This window comes from Jaculus jaculus, chromosome 1, assembly GCF_020740685.1.
Source record: "Jaculus jaculus isolate mJacJac1 chromosome 1, mJacJac1.mat.Y.cur, whole genome shotgun sequence".
In the NCBI taxonomy this organism is placed as follows: Eukaryota; Metazoa; Chordata; class Mammalia; order Rodentia; family Dipodidae; genus Jaculus; species Jaculus jaculus.
The window spans coordinates 164,910,932-164,926,792 of NC_059102.1; the positions used below are offsets into that span (position 1 = coordinate 164,910,932).

Here is a 15,861-nt window from a genome sequence, read left to right on the forward strand (position 1 = left end):
CAATCTGTAAGACTACAAACGGGTCTAAAAACCAAGTGAGGAGCTGGATGGTAAGTGCACGGGCTTGTGACCACCCCTTCCAAGGTTCCTGAGCCCATGGTCACCTTGTGGATGGCTCTTTTGTACCACCACCTTCACTGAAGCCTCTCACTTCCCTTCAACATACTGGACCCATGAGGCTTAATAAATACAGGCCAAAGACTAAGTGACCAGCCCAGAGTCTCAATGGGGGACACTGACAAAGCAACTGCAAAGTTGATGCCATTTGCTCTGGAGACGAAGAGGTGAAGTCTGGACCAGGATGGCAGCTGGAAGGAGAGGGGCAGTCCCAGTTCTAGTAGCAGTAGTGATCAGGCTTGAAGGGGCCATCACGGGACATGCCCAGGTACTGGGCCTGCTTCTCCATCAGCTTGGTCAACTTCACATTCAGCTTGCCCAGGTGGGCTTCAGCCACTGCCTCATCTAGCTTCTTGGGCAGGAAGTGAACTCCAAGAGTATTTGTCTGGGTGGGTCCACAGCTCAATCTGTGCCATCACCTAGTTTGTGAAGGAGTTGCTCATAATGAAGGTTAGGTGGCCCATGGCACAACCCATGTTGACCAGCTGGCCCTCAGCCAGGATGATGCGGTGCCCATTCTTTAGTCTGTAGCAGTCCACCTGTGGCTTGATGTTCACCTTCTCCACAGCATTCTCATCGAGCCATTTTACGTCAATCTCCACATCAAAGTGTCCAATGTTGCACACAATGGCATCATCTTTCATCTGTTCAAAGTGCCGGCCAAGGATGATATCAACACAGCCCGTGGTGGTGACAAAGATGTTTCCCTCCTTACAGGTCTCATCCATGGTGGTCACCTCATAGCCCTCCATGGCAGCCTGCAGTGCATTAATGGGGTCAATCTCGGTGATGATGACTTGGGCCCCCAAGCCCCTCAGGGCCTGGGCACAGCTCTTGCCCACATCTCCATAGCCTGCTACCACTGCCACCTTGCCCGCAATCATCACGTCTGTGGCCCGTTTGATGCCATCTATGAGTGACTCCCGGCAGCCATAGAGGTTGTCAAACTTGCTCTTGGTGACAGAATCGTTGACATTGATAGCAGGCACCTTCAGTATCCCATTGGCCATCATCTTGTATAGGTTGTGGACCCCTGTGGTGGTCTCTTCAGAGATACCTCGGATGCCTGACATAAGCTGAGGATACTTGGTGTGGATGAGGTTAGTGAGGTCACCACCATCACTCAAAATCATGTTGAGGGGGCCATCCTTGAAGTACAGTGTCTGCTCAATGTACCACAGGTACTCCTCATCCGTTTCACCCTTCCAGGCATACACTGGAATGCAGGCCTTGGCAATGGCGGCTGCTGCATGGTCCTGCGTAGAGAAGATGTTGCAGCTGGACCACCCTACCTCTGCGCCCAGGGCGACGAGTGTCACAATGAGGACGGCAGTCTCCACGGTCATGGTCATGTGCAGGCAGCCAGCGATGCGGGCACCTAGCAATGCCGGCACCTTTCAGCGGCTGAGTACAGCTCGCGCATGTGCATCAAGCCTGGCATCTCATTCTCCGCGATGTTCAAGGCCTTTCGTCCCCAGTCGGCCAGGCCGATGTCCGCGATTTTGTAGGGTAGTTTCTCAGACATGCTGGTGGCGCTTCTGCACTGGGTGATAGACTCCACCGAAGGGGGCCGGGCAGCGCAGGCAGACTTGTTTTTGTTTTTTGAGACAGGGTCACTTGTACCCAGGCCAGCCTCAAACTTGATAACTAAGGATGACCTTGAATTTTGTTGTTGTTTTGCTTTCTTCGAGGTATGGTCTTGCTCTAGTCCAGGCTGACCTGGAATTCAGTGAATGTAGTCTCAGGCAGGCCTCAAACTCACAGCAGTCCTCATATCTCTGAGTGATGAGATTAAAGGCATATGCCACCACGCCCAACTCAACCTTGAATTTTTTTCTAAAAACCTACTTTATTTATTTATTTATTTATTTGAGAGAGAGAGAGAGAGAAAGAAAGAAAGAGAAAGACACAGGCAGAGAGAGAGAGAGAGAGAGAGAGAGAGAGAGAGAAAATGGGTGTGCCAGGGCCTCCAGCCACTGCAAATAAACTCCAGATACATGCACCACCTTGTGCATCTGGCTTATGTGGGTCCTGGTGAATCAAACGTAGGTCCTTTGGCTTTGCAGGCAAGCTTAACCACTAAGCCATCTCCCCAGACCAATTTGGTGGTTCTTGCTTGAAATTGTGTTATCATATATGTAAGGGTCCAAAAATTGCTGAAGAAAAACCCCACAGTCAAATAGTGTGTTGAGTTTGCCTGCTATGGGAGTATTCAAGTAGGCTGAGTGGAACAAAATCCAGATAGATTCTAAAATTTAAACATTTTTATTTTTATTTATTTATTTATTTATTTATTTATTTGAGATTGACAGACACAGAGAGAAAGACAGATAGAGGGAGAGAGAGAATGGGCGTGCCAGGGCTTCCAGCCTCTGCAAACGAACTCCAGACGCGTGCGCCCCCTTGTGCATCTGGCTAATGTGGGACCTAGGGAACCGAGCCTTGAACTGGGGTCCTTAGGCTTCACAGGCAAGAGCTTAACCACTAAGCCATCTCTCCCCAGCCCAGGATTCTAAAATTTAATCAAACAATGTACACATTCAATGAAAAACAGCACAGAGTATTTATGCAAGAGTAGGTATCCTCTATCAACAGATCATCTATCAACATGGAGGTTAAGATTTCTGGTCTGTTGAGGGCTCCAAGTCAGCTTGTGACCAAGTGAGACCCTTCCCTAATGTATAACAGAAGAGGAAACAAAGCCACTATAAATCAAGAAGCAACAAATAACAAGCCCAAAATATAGCTTATTTAAGAATGGCAAATCTGACCATGCATCAGACTTAACATATAATTTATCCTGATATGGAATGAGTAATCAGCACTTCCAGTTCAGGGCTATATACCAGGTTTATTAAGTGGGTACTGACCCAGTGTAATCCCAGTTACCTTTTGGGATGATTTTGGTCTCAGTTATGCTGCGCTACTACTTAGATCCTTCTTTGGTGCCCTGTGGGTTCAAATAGGCTTGCTGGGTTGCTGGACTGCTGTTCTGTTTTCTAGAGCTGGACACTGGCTTTTCCTGCAGCTCAAGCCAAGCCTGGCAGCTGTGACCCACAGACCTGGCACTGCCGCTGTTGTAGCCTCTGCTGCTGCTGCTGCTGGAGCTCTGCTGGAGCTGCCGCTGCTGGATCTGCCACTGCCGGAGCCGCTGCTGCCGGCCTGTGTGGGCTCTGGATGCTCTGAATCTCTCCTACTTCTCTGCTGCCATTTTAATTTCTTATACACCTCACTTTTTAGTAAAAGTGTGTATTTTGCTGAGTTTTTTTTTTTTTTTTCTTTTTCTCCCCAAGGCTGCTTTGGTGTGGTTCCTATGCTGCCATCTTAACCGGAAGTCCTAATATATAATTTTGTAGGAAGAAGCAAAAGTCTGCCTCTACCAATCTACTTGGTCTTGAGAATTCATAAGACAGATTAACAGGAGAACAACATACAAAAGTTTCTAAAGCAAGTTTTAAGTGTCACAGGATCCTTCATAAAGAAAGTTTAGGATCAGGGAGCTGGCTCAGTGGACAAGAACATTTGTGCAATCATGAGGACCTGAGTTCAAGCCCTAGAACCCATATAAAAAGCCAGGAATGCAACTAGTGCAATGGTGGCATGTCTGTTAGGTGGGAAACCAACTTCTCTGATTGGATTCAAGGCCTGTTCCACAGGAGGGAATTCATATCTGGTACTGAAAACCTAATCAAAAGCCTATGGCTGGGCTGGAGAGATGGCTTAGCTCTTAAGGTGCTGGCCTGTAAAGCCAAAGGACCTAGTTGTGATTCTCCAGGAGCCACATAAGCCAGATGCACAAGGCAGTGAGTGCATGTGGAGTTCATTTGCAGTGACTGGAAGTCCTCTCCCTCTCCCTCTTTCTCTCTTCCTCTCTCCCTCTTGCATAAATAAATAAAAATAAAATATACTTTAAAAAGCCTATGGCTGAGAAGGTCATAAGCCTTAGGAGGAAACATCTATTGCTGTTTGTCTAAATGGATATATTATGTCCATAAAACTGTCCTCTAAATATTTATGTTTATGCCCACATGTTAATGTATATTAATGCTACTCTCACTTTTAGTTAGGGAAGCTTTGCTTTGCAGATGACTGTGATTACGGGGGTGACTCAAAACTCACCAAACTACTGAGAAGAAGTAACAGTGGAGTGTTGAGCACTGAGACATCTCTATCACACTCTCCAAGGCTCAGGGACCATTGCAGAAGAGGTGGAAAGAATGTAGCAGCCAAAGGAAGGGGAGGAATGCTTTGCAATACTGTCTTCCAGGCACAAAGTGGCTATGGCATTCATGACCTCACACTGGTGACACTACCTACATGAAACCTGTAATAATGGGAGGGGGAAAATGATGACACTGAAATAGAACAGGAACTAATAGGAAAGAAGGGATTCAGTAGAAGGGGATAAGAGTGGAGGACAAAGGCGAGTAGTGGAAGGGGATTATGATCATGGTATATTGTGTATCTATATGGGGGCTGTCAATAAAAAGTAAAAAAAAAAAAGAAAAAGAAAAAAGAAAAATCCAGGTATGGCTGCACACACCTTGTGGCTGGACAAATACTAGATCAAAAGCATTGTATAGGAGCTGGGCATGGTGGCACATGCCTTTAACCCCAGCACTTGGGAGGCAGAGGTAGGAGGATCATTGTGAGTTCAAGGCCAGCCTGGAACTACAGAGTGAGTTCCAGGTCAGCCTGGGCCACAGTGAGACCCTACATTGAAAATACCAAAAAAAAAAAAAAAAAAAAAAAAAAAGTAGCTTATAGGAGGAAGGGGTTCATTTCAGGCTTAAAAATTTCAGGGGAACACCATCAATGGTGGAAGAAGCTGGCTTGTTTCCATAGATCCAAGCAGAGAGACACCACCAAACATCCAGCAGACACCAGCAAGCATGATCCACCAGAGCTCCAACTTTTCAATACCTTAGGGCTGGACTCAAGATCCACCTCTTCCATGACATACCTCTTCCATAGCAGGGCTCTGCCCACTGGAGTCAGATTCCAGCCTGAGTCTATAGGGCCATGCATTTAAACCACTACACATCTGTGACCCAGCACTGAGGGAAGCAGAGAGGAGGATCTCACTGGTCAGCCACTGTATCTGAAAAACAGCCAGCTCCAGATACAGTCAGAGACTGTTCCAAGGGAAACCAGCAGAGAAGAGATAGGGGAGGACACCCATGTCTCCCCTGGCTTTCACACACATGCACATGCATCCACACACATGTGCACACACCACAACAGTACACACCACACACATTCAAAAGAGAAAAGAAAAAGAAAGCTTAAATGTAATTTCCAGCGTAAATGAGGCTCTGAGTTTCAATCCCAGAACTAGAAAGGAATTTAGGAGGAGGAAGAACAGGAGGGGAAGGATAAGGAGGGAGGGGGAAGGAGGGTCTTAAGAAGTAGCTAGAGGAGTCATTCACTTATATACTGAATTGAACAAAAATAGTTAAGTTGGGTAGCTGGGTGTGGTGGCACATGCCTTTAATCCCAGCACTTGGGAGGCAGAGGTAGGAGGATTGCCGTGAGCTCAAGGCCACCCTGAGACTCCATAGTAAATTCCAGGTCAGCCTAAGCTAGAGTGAGACCCTACCTTGAAAAAAAAAAATATTAATTTGGAAAGAAGCACTTAAATTATGTAGGAAGGCTAAAAAGAAGAGTTATTACTATATATATATTTTGTGGTTCTGGGGATAGTGCAGGGCCTTTGGGTGTTTTCACAGGGAAATTTTTATCTCTTGCTTTTCAGAAACAGAAAAGAGGTCCAGATGATTGTCTTGCACCTAGTGGTTTTCAAATATCTCTATCAAAATGTCAGTTGGTGGGATTGGAGAGATGACTTAGCGGCTAAGGTGCTTGCCTGCAAAGCCAGAGAACCCAGGTTCTATTCCCCAGGACCCACTTAAACCAGATGCACAAGGTGGTGCATGTATCTGGAGTTTGTTTGCAGCGGCTGGAAGCCCTGGTGTGCTCCATTCTCTCTCTCTCTCTCTCCCTCTCTCTCTCTGCCTCTTTCTCTTTCCAGTAAATAAAGTAAAACGCCAGTTGGTGTACTTTTTAACTCTTTTTTTTTTGTATCCCAGCTCAGGCTGGCCTTCTGGAATTCACAAAATAGGTCAGGCCGGCCTCGAACGCTTTTAGCGATCCTCCTGCCTCCCCTGTCCAAAATCCTAGGATCCCAGGCAGGTGGAGGGGATAAGCAAATCGATCGTGATCGCTAGTGTGATGTATGTGCAAAGATCAGGTGGAATATAACATGTCTAATAACAAGTGCGATACAACGTGTAACAGGTGTTAGGCACCGAGCCTGAGGTCGGGGAGGCGGGGCGGGGAGCCGGAGGCATCCAGCTGTCGGGGATGGGCGCGGGCGGAGCTCGGGGCGGGGCTCTTATTAGCCAGCGGCGCGGGGGCCGGGGGCGCACTCGGCGCCTTTAGACCCAGTGCGCAGGCCAGCGCCGCGGGAGCGAGGTGGGCGGAGCGCTGCTACCCGGAGCTACCGGACGGTGAGGCGCTTGGGTGTCTCCGGGTCCGGGTGGGCTGTCGGGGAGTTGCAGGCTGAGTGGGGCATGGAGGAGGAGGAGCAACGGAGGCGCGAGGCTGACTTTCCGGGAAGGCCAGCGGAGCGCCGCCGCCTCGGCCGAGCCGAGAGCTGGTAAGCGGGCCCCGCCTGCCTGCCGGAGCCTGTGCTCTCCGGGGAAGCGCGGGGCTGGGAGTCAGCTGGAGGCTGGCACGCTAACCGCCAGGGCTTCTCGGTCAGAGGCCACCAGCTCTGGAGTCCTGGGGAAGCAGTTCTCTCCTAATGACAAGAGTTCCTTCTCCCCACTCGCAGGCATTCACACCCCTGATAAAGTGAAATCTTCTGGTGTTGAGAGTCCACTTCCTGAAAGAAGATGGGTGCACCCAATGTAAGTGTGCGTGTGTGCGCCCGTGCAGGGTGGCGAGCCGTGTTCTAATGGCGAATCGTCTTCCTCTTGGGGGCTAATTACTTTCGATTGAGGATCCTTGGCCAAAGTGGGAGCCATATCTCCGTCTGCTGCTGGGCATCAGGTGTCAGCTGTCACCTAGTCCAGTGGCTCTCAGAACTCGTCCTTGAATAGATGGGGCTTTGAGGCCACCATGCTGGAAGCAAGTCCAGCAAAAGGCAGGTAGAGGCCAGTAAGGCGCCTGGATTTTTCATCCCAGGCTACTCCCCAGTCAAACCAGGACTCTGGACAGACTCCTGAGGTCTAATGTCTACAGCTGGACCTGGGCTTTTCTAATGTCAGCTGACACAGCTCATGACCAGCCCTGCCAGCAAATTCCCAGCTCTGGCTTTTCTTCTTTCCAAACTGTGATGTTCAGAGATCATAACCAGACAAATGATGGCCTTCGTGCTAGCAGACTGTTGTGGGACTTTCACCAAGTTCAAATTCACTGCTTCCCAGAGTGAATTTCAAACTTAGAAAGTTCTCAAAACAGCACCTGGTGCACATACATTGAGTACTCACTCATAATTCACTATCCTCGATGGAAACAGCTTTACACAGTACCAGGTATCGGGCAAGTCAGGCATAAAATGTGACCCTTGGAGTGATCAAGTTTTTAAAAGATATTTATTTATTTATTTGAGAGAGGAAAAGATGGAGAGAGAGAGAGAGAGAGAGAGAGAGAGAGAGAGAGAGAGAGGAAGGTAGGGAGAGGGAGTGGGTGTGCCAGGGCCTCGAGCTACTGCAAATGAACTCCAGACCCATGTGCCCCCTTGTGCATCTGGCTTATGTGGGTCCTGGGGAATCAATCCTGGGTCCTTTGGCTTTGTAGGCAAGTGCCTTAAACCACTAAGCCATCTCTCCATCTCCGTTTGATCACCTTTTAATATCCCTCTCCTGTATATGATAGCATAATTTTAAGCAAGAACCAACAAATTGGGCTGGGGAAATGGCTTAGCAGTTAAGGCACTTGGCCTGCAAAGCCAAAGAACCGAGGTTCAATTCCCCAGGACCCACGTAAGCCAGATGCACAGGGTGGCACATACATCTGGAATTCATTTGCAGTGGCTGGAGGCCCTGGCGTGTCCATTCTCTTTCTCTGCTTCTCTCTCTCAAATAAATAAATAAAAATAAAAGAAAGAACCACCAAATTAATAGTAATCATTTTTTTAGTTGGGAGATTTTTGATAACTTCTTGGATCTCCATGCTTGTTATGGGTCTATTTAAGTGATTATGTGATAATGAAAAATAGGCATGAGTAATGAATAAGTTGTTTTTTTTTTTTTTCAAGGTAGGGTCTTGCTGATGCAGAAGGGCACAGAGTTGGAGTCTAGCCTAGGCTGCATAGTGAGACTGTTTCTAAAAATAAAACTAAAACCAAAACTTAAAAAAAAAGCAGAGTTGTGGAGGCCAGAGCAGCTTTGCAGGGCATGGGGGAGGTGGAAGGGAGGATATCATGTTCCGTTCACATCTGTCTGTATTCTAAACTTGCTAGAATGGGTGGGCCTGTAGCCATTGCCTTCTTCCTCCACCATCTGAACCAGGTTGAGCAGATGCTGCAAGAAGTGAGGACTCAAACTGAAACTGAAATGGAGGCTGGACCACCATATGAAGAAACTAATTGTCCTTTCCTGTCCCTTGAGTCCACAGTCCATTCCTTATCGGATTGCCTTGCCATCAAGTTTTCTTGGCATCTTGAGACTTTCTGTGGAACTCCTTAGGATGCAAAGGGGAGGAGAGGGAAGAGGACCTTCTCAAGCAGAGCAGGGCTTTCCTCACTCAGGAGACGGACGGGCTGGAGCAAAGCACTGCTTCCCTCCATCCCACAGACCTCCACTGAGAAGGCTATATATGCCAGTCTGGATACTGGTGGATGGGTCCAGGCCCCTCGGTGTGCTGCACCAATAATTTAGTGCTCAGGCTGCGCACAGTGTCTTCCCAGGCCCTGCTCAACAAATTACAGTCAGGGTGTCAAAGGGCTGTGGTGGGGAGGCAGCAGTAACTTCATTAGGGAAGCATGGAGGAGTGGAGACACTGACGATGAACTCCTCTCCCACCTCTCTTTTTCTTATTCTTCCCCTCCTTTTTCTCTCCCTCCCTCTTTCTTTTTTCCTTCCTTCCTTCCTGCCTGCCTTCCTTCCTTCCTTCTTTCCTTCCTTACTTCCTTCTTTCCTTTTTGGGTCCATTTTTCCATAAAGAAAATTAAAGCACATTTGTGCACACACACATACCCAGAGGGAAGTAATAAGAGGGATGGGAGAATGTGACCTCCCTGCATAGCTCCAAACCTTGGGGAAGCCCCCTCTAAGCTTCCTCCTTCCCATAAATACCCTGCGTTAGTACTTCTACAGACCAAGGAGGCAGTAGGCAGCAAGGCCTCTTCTCTCTTGGGCCTCTAGTTTAACAAAGGCACTTTTGAGGAACTTTCCCATTTTCATGTGTTGGGCTCCAAATTACAGTAGATCTGCTACAAGTTCCATGTTGTAGACTGTTTCCAAAAAAACGATAGTTTTTTTTTTGTTCATTTTTATTTATTTATTTATTTATTTGAGAGCGACAGACACAGAGAGAAAGACAGATAGATGGAGAGAGAGAGAATGGGCGCGCCAGGGCTTCCAGCCTCTGCAAACGAACTCCAGACGCGTGCGCCCCCTTGTGCATCTGGCTAACGTGGGACCTGGGGAACCGAGCCTCGAATCGGGGTCCTTAGGCTTCACAGGCAAGCGCTTAACCGCTAAGCCATCTCTCCAGCCCTTTTTTTTTTTAAGAGAGAGAGAGAGATTGAGAATTGGCATGCCAGGGCCTCAGCCACTGTAATGGATCTCCAGACACTTACTCTACATAGTGCACATGTGTGAACTTGCGCTTGCATCACCTTTGTGTATCTGGCTAGAAGTGGGATCTGGAGAGAGATGGAATTTGGGCCCTTAGGCTTTGCAGGCAAGTGCCTTAACTGCTAAGCCATCTCTCCAGCTCAAAGATAGTTTTTCTTTCACTTTTTCTCTTTTTTCCTTCCCTTCCTATGTGTGTGCATGCGATGGTGGGCATGTGGAGGTGAGAGGACCACCCAGAATCTTGTTCCTTGTCCTCCACCTTGTTTGAGACAGAGTCTCTGGTCCCTGGATTCTCCTGTCTCCACCCCCCATCTTGCCTTGCGAGTGCGAGGTTTCCAGATGCTTATGTGGCTTGGCATGGCTTCTGGAATCTGAACTCAGGTCCTTACACTTGTACAGCAAGTGCTTTACCCACAGACCTATCTCCCCAGCCCTTTTTCTCTTTGACAGAGTCTCATGTAGCCCAGAAGAACCTTGAAAGCTTCATGTAGCTGAGGCTAGCCTTGAACTTCTGCTCCTTCTGCCTAGGATCACTTTCACTTTTCACATCCCCGAGCACCCACACCACTACCCATTGTATCATTAGATCCTTGGGCCCAGGCAGATTTGGGGTAGAATCCTGTTATGGCTTCTCAGGGAGCTCTGAGACCTTAGACAAGTTCATTCCAACCTCTGGCCTCAGTTTCCTGGTTTGTCAACGCGGGTTGTTGTAAGGATTCCAGCTGACCTGTGAAATCCCCCAGCAGTGCTTGTGGGTGATGGGTGTGTGTGGGGGTGGGCAGTGCTGATGCATGAAGGGGTTAGGTTTGTTCTGGAGAGGCAGGCCTGGGGCCTGGTGGAGAACCTGGTGAGGGCTGGGCAGTCAAGTTCTGCCTCTTTTCCCAGGATGCCTTTGTGCTGCTGAGGTTGGGTCTGGTAATTGCAGGGGCTGCCATTGTCCCTCCTCGACTGTCTTAGTGCCTGGGTACGGGACAGTAAGGGAAAGGCAGTGTGTCAGGCTAGCTCTTGTCTGCTTTTCCTCTGGGTCTGAGTCTGGGAAGCTTGCGCAGCCAGGCTCTCCCTTGTGTTCCCACCCTGCCCTGCCCCTACTGGGCTGTATGCAGCCATTCAGCCTTCTTGTAGGTTGAAGTGGTTTAATGGTGTTTGCCTGTGATCGCAGTTATTCCTCACACAAACCCTGCTGGATGGGTGTCAGTAGTCCTGTTTAACCAGTGAATGTAACACAACAGTAGCACACAGGGCTCATTTGAGGCTCTCAAGGATTCTATATCTGCTTCTGGGGATCCAGTCTCAGATTAGCTTCCAGCCTCGCACAGCTGTCTTCTTTTCCTAACATCTTCTTGGCATGGAAACTCCCAGCTCCTTGCTGGACCGTCCCTTCCTGGCTTTATCACAAGGTGCTGGGCATTTCTCCCAGAGGTGAGGGGGTGGGGGGTTTGGGGGAGTGTTGGAAGTGAAAGTGAAAGTCAGTCACAGGAGGGATTTTCACTCCACTGGACATGTGGTTCAGGGGAAAAAGAGGAGATTCTCCTCTCTGTGTTACAGGAGCTCTGGTGTCTGCAGCTGCTTTGGAGCCACCTGCAACCCTTCCAGTTAAAAAAAGACACACTCCCCCCAGGCACTGTGGCAGTGGAAGCCACCATTTACTTAGCATTTCCTGATTTATGTAAGTCTCAGGATGGCACATATGACCATCCCTATTTTACAGCTGAGGAATCTAAGGCTGGGAAAGGTTGCATACATTTACTCAGGGATATACAATAAGTAGCTAAGCCTCACTTTGAAGACAGGGCCCTCATGGAATTACTATACTGCTTTTAAAAATTAAGTCCAGGGCTGGAGAGATGGGTTAGTGGTTGAGACACTTCCCTGCGAAGCCTAAGGACCCAGGTTTGATTCTCCAGGTCCCATGTAAGTCAGATGCACGTGGTAGCAGATGTGTCTGGAGTTCGTGTGCAGTGGCTAGAGGCCCCGATTGTGCCCATTCTCTCTCTCTCCCTCTGTCTCTAATAAATGAATTATAAGCCAGACATGGTGGGCATGCCTTTAATCCCAGCACTCGGGAGGCAGAGGTAGGAGGATTGCCAAGAGTTCGAGGCCACCCTGAGATTACACAGTGAATTCCAGGTCAGCCTGAGCAAGAGAGAGACCTTACCTCAAACAAACAAAAAATATGTATATAGATATTATTTTTTAAAGTTCAGAATTATTGTAATATTGAGAAAAATTCTTATACATATTTAAGTCCAGCTTGATTTTTCAATTTTATTTTATTTTATTATTATTTTTTAAATATTTTTTGTTCATTTTTTATTTATTTATTTGAGAGCGACAGACACAGAAAGACAGATAGAGGGTGAGAGAGAGAATGGGCGCGCCAGGGCTTCCAGCCACTGCAGACGAACTCCAGACGCGTGTGACCCCTTGTGCATCTGGCTAACGTGGGACCTGGGGAACTGAGCCTCGAACCAGGGTCCTTAGGCTTCACAGGCAAGTGCTTAACCGCTAAGCCATCTCTCCAGCCCTTAAATTTTATTTTATGAGAGCGAGAGAGAATTGGTATGCCAAGACCTCTAGCCACTACAGGCGAACTCCAGATGTATGCATCATCTTGTGCGCATATGTGACCTTGTGCATGTGCATCACCTTATGCATCTACGTGGGTTCTGGGGAGTGGAACCTGGGTCCTTAGGCTTCACAGGCAAGTACCTTAACTGCTAAGTCATGTCTCCAGCTCCCAGCTTGATTTTAAAAATAGAGCAGTCGTTTTTTTTTTTTTTTGTTGGGGACTTCCGGTTAAGATGGCGGCGTAGGTACCACGCCAAAGCAGCCTAGGGGGGAAAAAGACCAAAAAAACTCAGCAAAATACACACTTTTACTAAAAAGTGAGGTGTATAGGAAATTGAGGCAGCAGCGGAGAAGTAGAAGAGTTATAGAGCATCCAGAGCCTGCACAGGCGGGAAAAGCGGCTCCGGCAGCTCGGCCAACTGCCGCAGCCACAGCACAGCAGAAAGCCGCCAGACTCTCGGCTCGAGCCACAGGAAAAGCCAGGTGCGGGATTTTCCCCTCACACCGCGCTCTCCGCAACTCGGGAAACGTGAGGGGAGAGCGGCAGCGAGCAGCGGAGGAGCAGACCGTGAGGTAGAAGAACGCATGGAGCAGCGAGACAACCAGAGCAGCTGCGGCTCCCTCCCCTCCCCCACTGCCTGAGCCCAGCTCCAGCGAAGAGAGCAGCGGCCCGGGACCCGGCCACGTCAACTTGGGCTGACAGCGGGACCCAAGCAGGAGCAGAGTTCGGGAACAACATCAGCGGCTCCAGCACCGGTACCAGTGGCCCCAGCAGCAGCGGACCCAGGAGCGGCAGCGGCGGAAGATCCGGCAGCAGCGGCTTCGGGGGGAGCAGCGGTGGTGGACACGGCAGCGGCAGCTTCAGCAGCGGTGGTGGCTCCAGCGGTGGCAGCTACGGCAGCAGCAGCGGCTCGGTTTGCCCCGTAGGAAAAGCAAGTGCCCAGCTCCAGAAATCAGAACAGCAGCCCGACGACCCAGGCAGCAACTTGACTGAGACCAAAATCACCCAAGGTAACTGGGATTGCACCAGGGAAGGGTCTCACTTGGTCACAAGCTGACTTGGATCCCTCAACAGACCAGAAATCTAAACCTGTTTGTTGATAGAGGATCTGGTCATTATAATAACTACTCTTGCATACATACTCGGGGCTGTTTTTGATTGAATGTGTACAGTGTTTAGTTAAATTTTAGAATCTACCTGTATTTTATTCCACTCAGCCTGCTTGAATACTCCTATAGCAGGGAAACTCAACCCCTAAGAACATCTTTGTAGATACTCTGAGAGTCTTAAGAGCCACACCTAATACCTTAAGGTCCTACCCTGAAAATATATTACATCAAATCAATTGATACAGCTAAGAATACCCAGCTAGCTAGAAAATCCAAGCATTAACTTAATCCAAGATGCAAAAATATATACATTATAATACAAGAAACACTAAAAAGCAAGATGATATAAATCCACCTAAAAGTATTAATGCATCAGAAATGTCCTCCAGTGAGAAAGAGTTAGAGGAAATGCCTGAGAAAGAGTTCAAAAGAATAATTATAAATATGTTCAAAGAGGTCAAAGAACACATGAAAACAATCAAAGAAGAAATCAAAGAGGAAATCAAAGGAATCAAAGAAGAGGCAGGACACCAATTTAATGAAATAAAGAAGGCAATACAAGACATAAATAGGGAAATAGAAATAATAAAGAAAAACCAGTCAGAATTACTAGCAATGAAGAACACAGTTAATGAAATAAAAAACTCTGTAGAAAATCTCACCAGTAGGATGGATGAGGGAGAGGACAGAATATCTAAGCTAGAAGACCAGGTGGCAGACCTAATGCAGTCCAACAAAGAGAAAGACAAACTTATAGAAAAGTATGAGTGGGAATTTCAAGATATTCGGGACACTATGAAAAGATCCAATATAAGAATTCAGGGCATAGTAGAAGGAGAAGAACTCCACTCCAGAGGCATAGTAGGCATCTTCAACAAAATCATAGAGGAAAATTTCCGCCAAATTGGGAAAGAGGTGCCAATACAGATACAGGAAGCCTTTAGAACCCCAGCCAGACAAAACCCAGAAAGAACCTCTCCTCGCCATATTATAATCAAACTTCCAAACACACACACCAAAGAAAAAATATTGAAAGCAGTTAGAGAGAAAATTCAAGTTACCTACAAAAGCAAGCCCATCAGGATTACAGCAGATTATTCAACACAAACTTTTAAAGCCAGAAGGGCTTGGAGTGATATATTCCAAGTTCTGAAAGATAACAACTGTCAACCAAGGTTACTTTATCCTACAAAGTTATCCATTCAAATAGATGGAGAAATAAAGACATTCCATGACAAAAGCAGGTTAAAGGAGTATTTGAAGACAAAACCAGCTCTATAGAAAATACTTGATAGAATCCTCCATGCTGAAAAAAAGGAAAAGCACACATATAAGGAACCTAGAAAAAACAAGCTATACTCAAATACCAGTTAACAGAAGAGAGCACAGGTAGAACCAGTAACACACACACACACACACACACAAATGGCAAACATAAATACACACCTTTCAATAATATCTCTTAATATCAACGGTCTCAATGCCCCAACGAAAAGACATAGATTTGCAGACTGGGTTAAAAAGCAGGATCCTACAATTTGTTGTCTCCAAGAAACTCACCTTTCTACAAAGGATAGACATTATCTTAGGGTGAGAGGTTGGAAGACGGTGTTTCAAGCAAATGGGCCTAGAAAACAAGCAGGGGTTGCTATCCTAATATCAGACAGGGTAGACTTTAGTCCGACGTTAGTCAAGAAAGATAAGGAAGGTCACTTTATATTGATTAAGGGCACACTCCAACAGGAGGACATTACAATCCTAAACATATATGCACCTAACATGGGGGCTCCCAGATTCATCAAACAAACACTATTAGAACTAAGGTCACAGATAATGTAGGAAAAAACCCCCACAGGGGGTCCCCACGCTCTGCCCGGATAAGGCGACACCCCAAATCACTCACTCACGAGAAGCGGTCTTGATGCAAACTGCAAGAGGATTTTATTCCAAGCGCGCTGGGGCCCACAGTCGTACACCGCACAGGGGTAGAGGACTGCAGAGCCCCGAATGCAGGGATGGGGTAGTTTTTATAGGGTTTCTAACAAAGCCTGTGCCTTAGACCAATCATTTTCTAATATTAGGAGCCCCGCAGGGTGTTAGCCAGTCAGTTGGTGCCACCCCATAGTTTCTAAGCCAATTAGTTTATGACCTTGGTGATCAGCGTTTGCGCAGGTCCTTGGGTGGGAGTAGCAGAGTGTGGTATCAGTCTCCTGTGACCTTGGAGGTCAGCACTTGTGCAATTCCTTAGGTGGGGGTAACA

At 47.6% G+C, this 15,861-nt stretch overlaps 1 protein-coding gene and 1 pseudogene across 2 annotated transcripts in view; one reads left to right on the forward strand and one right to left on the reverse strand.

Moving 5' to 3' along the window:
• Window positions 1-327: 327 nt before the first annotated feature.
• Window positions 328-1,655, reverse strand: LOC101616829 (annotated as a pseudogene).
• A 4,872-nt stretch (window positions 1,656-6,527) lies between these two features.
• The window catches only part of LOC101616517 (phospholipase A and acyltransferase 3), a 41,266-nt gene continuing 31,932 nt past the window's right edge, over window positions 6,528-15,861 (forward strand). The window contains exons 1-2 of one of the 2 annotated variants that reach the window (XM_045133234.1): window positions 6,528-6,626; window positions 6,953-7,028. In XM_045133234.1, coding sequence (XP_044989169.1) covers window positions 7,014-7,028 — 15 coding nt within the window. In that variant the 5' untranslated portion in view covers window positions 6,528-6,626; window positions 6,953-7,013. The other variant, XM_045133238.1, reaches the window with a different exon arrangement.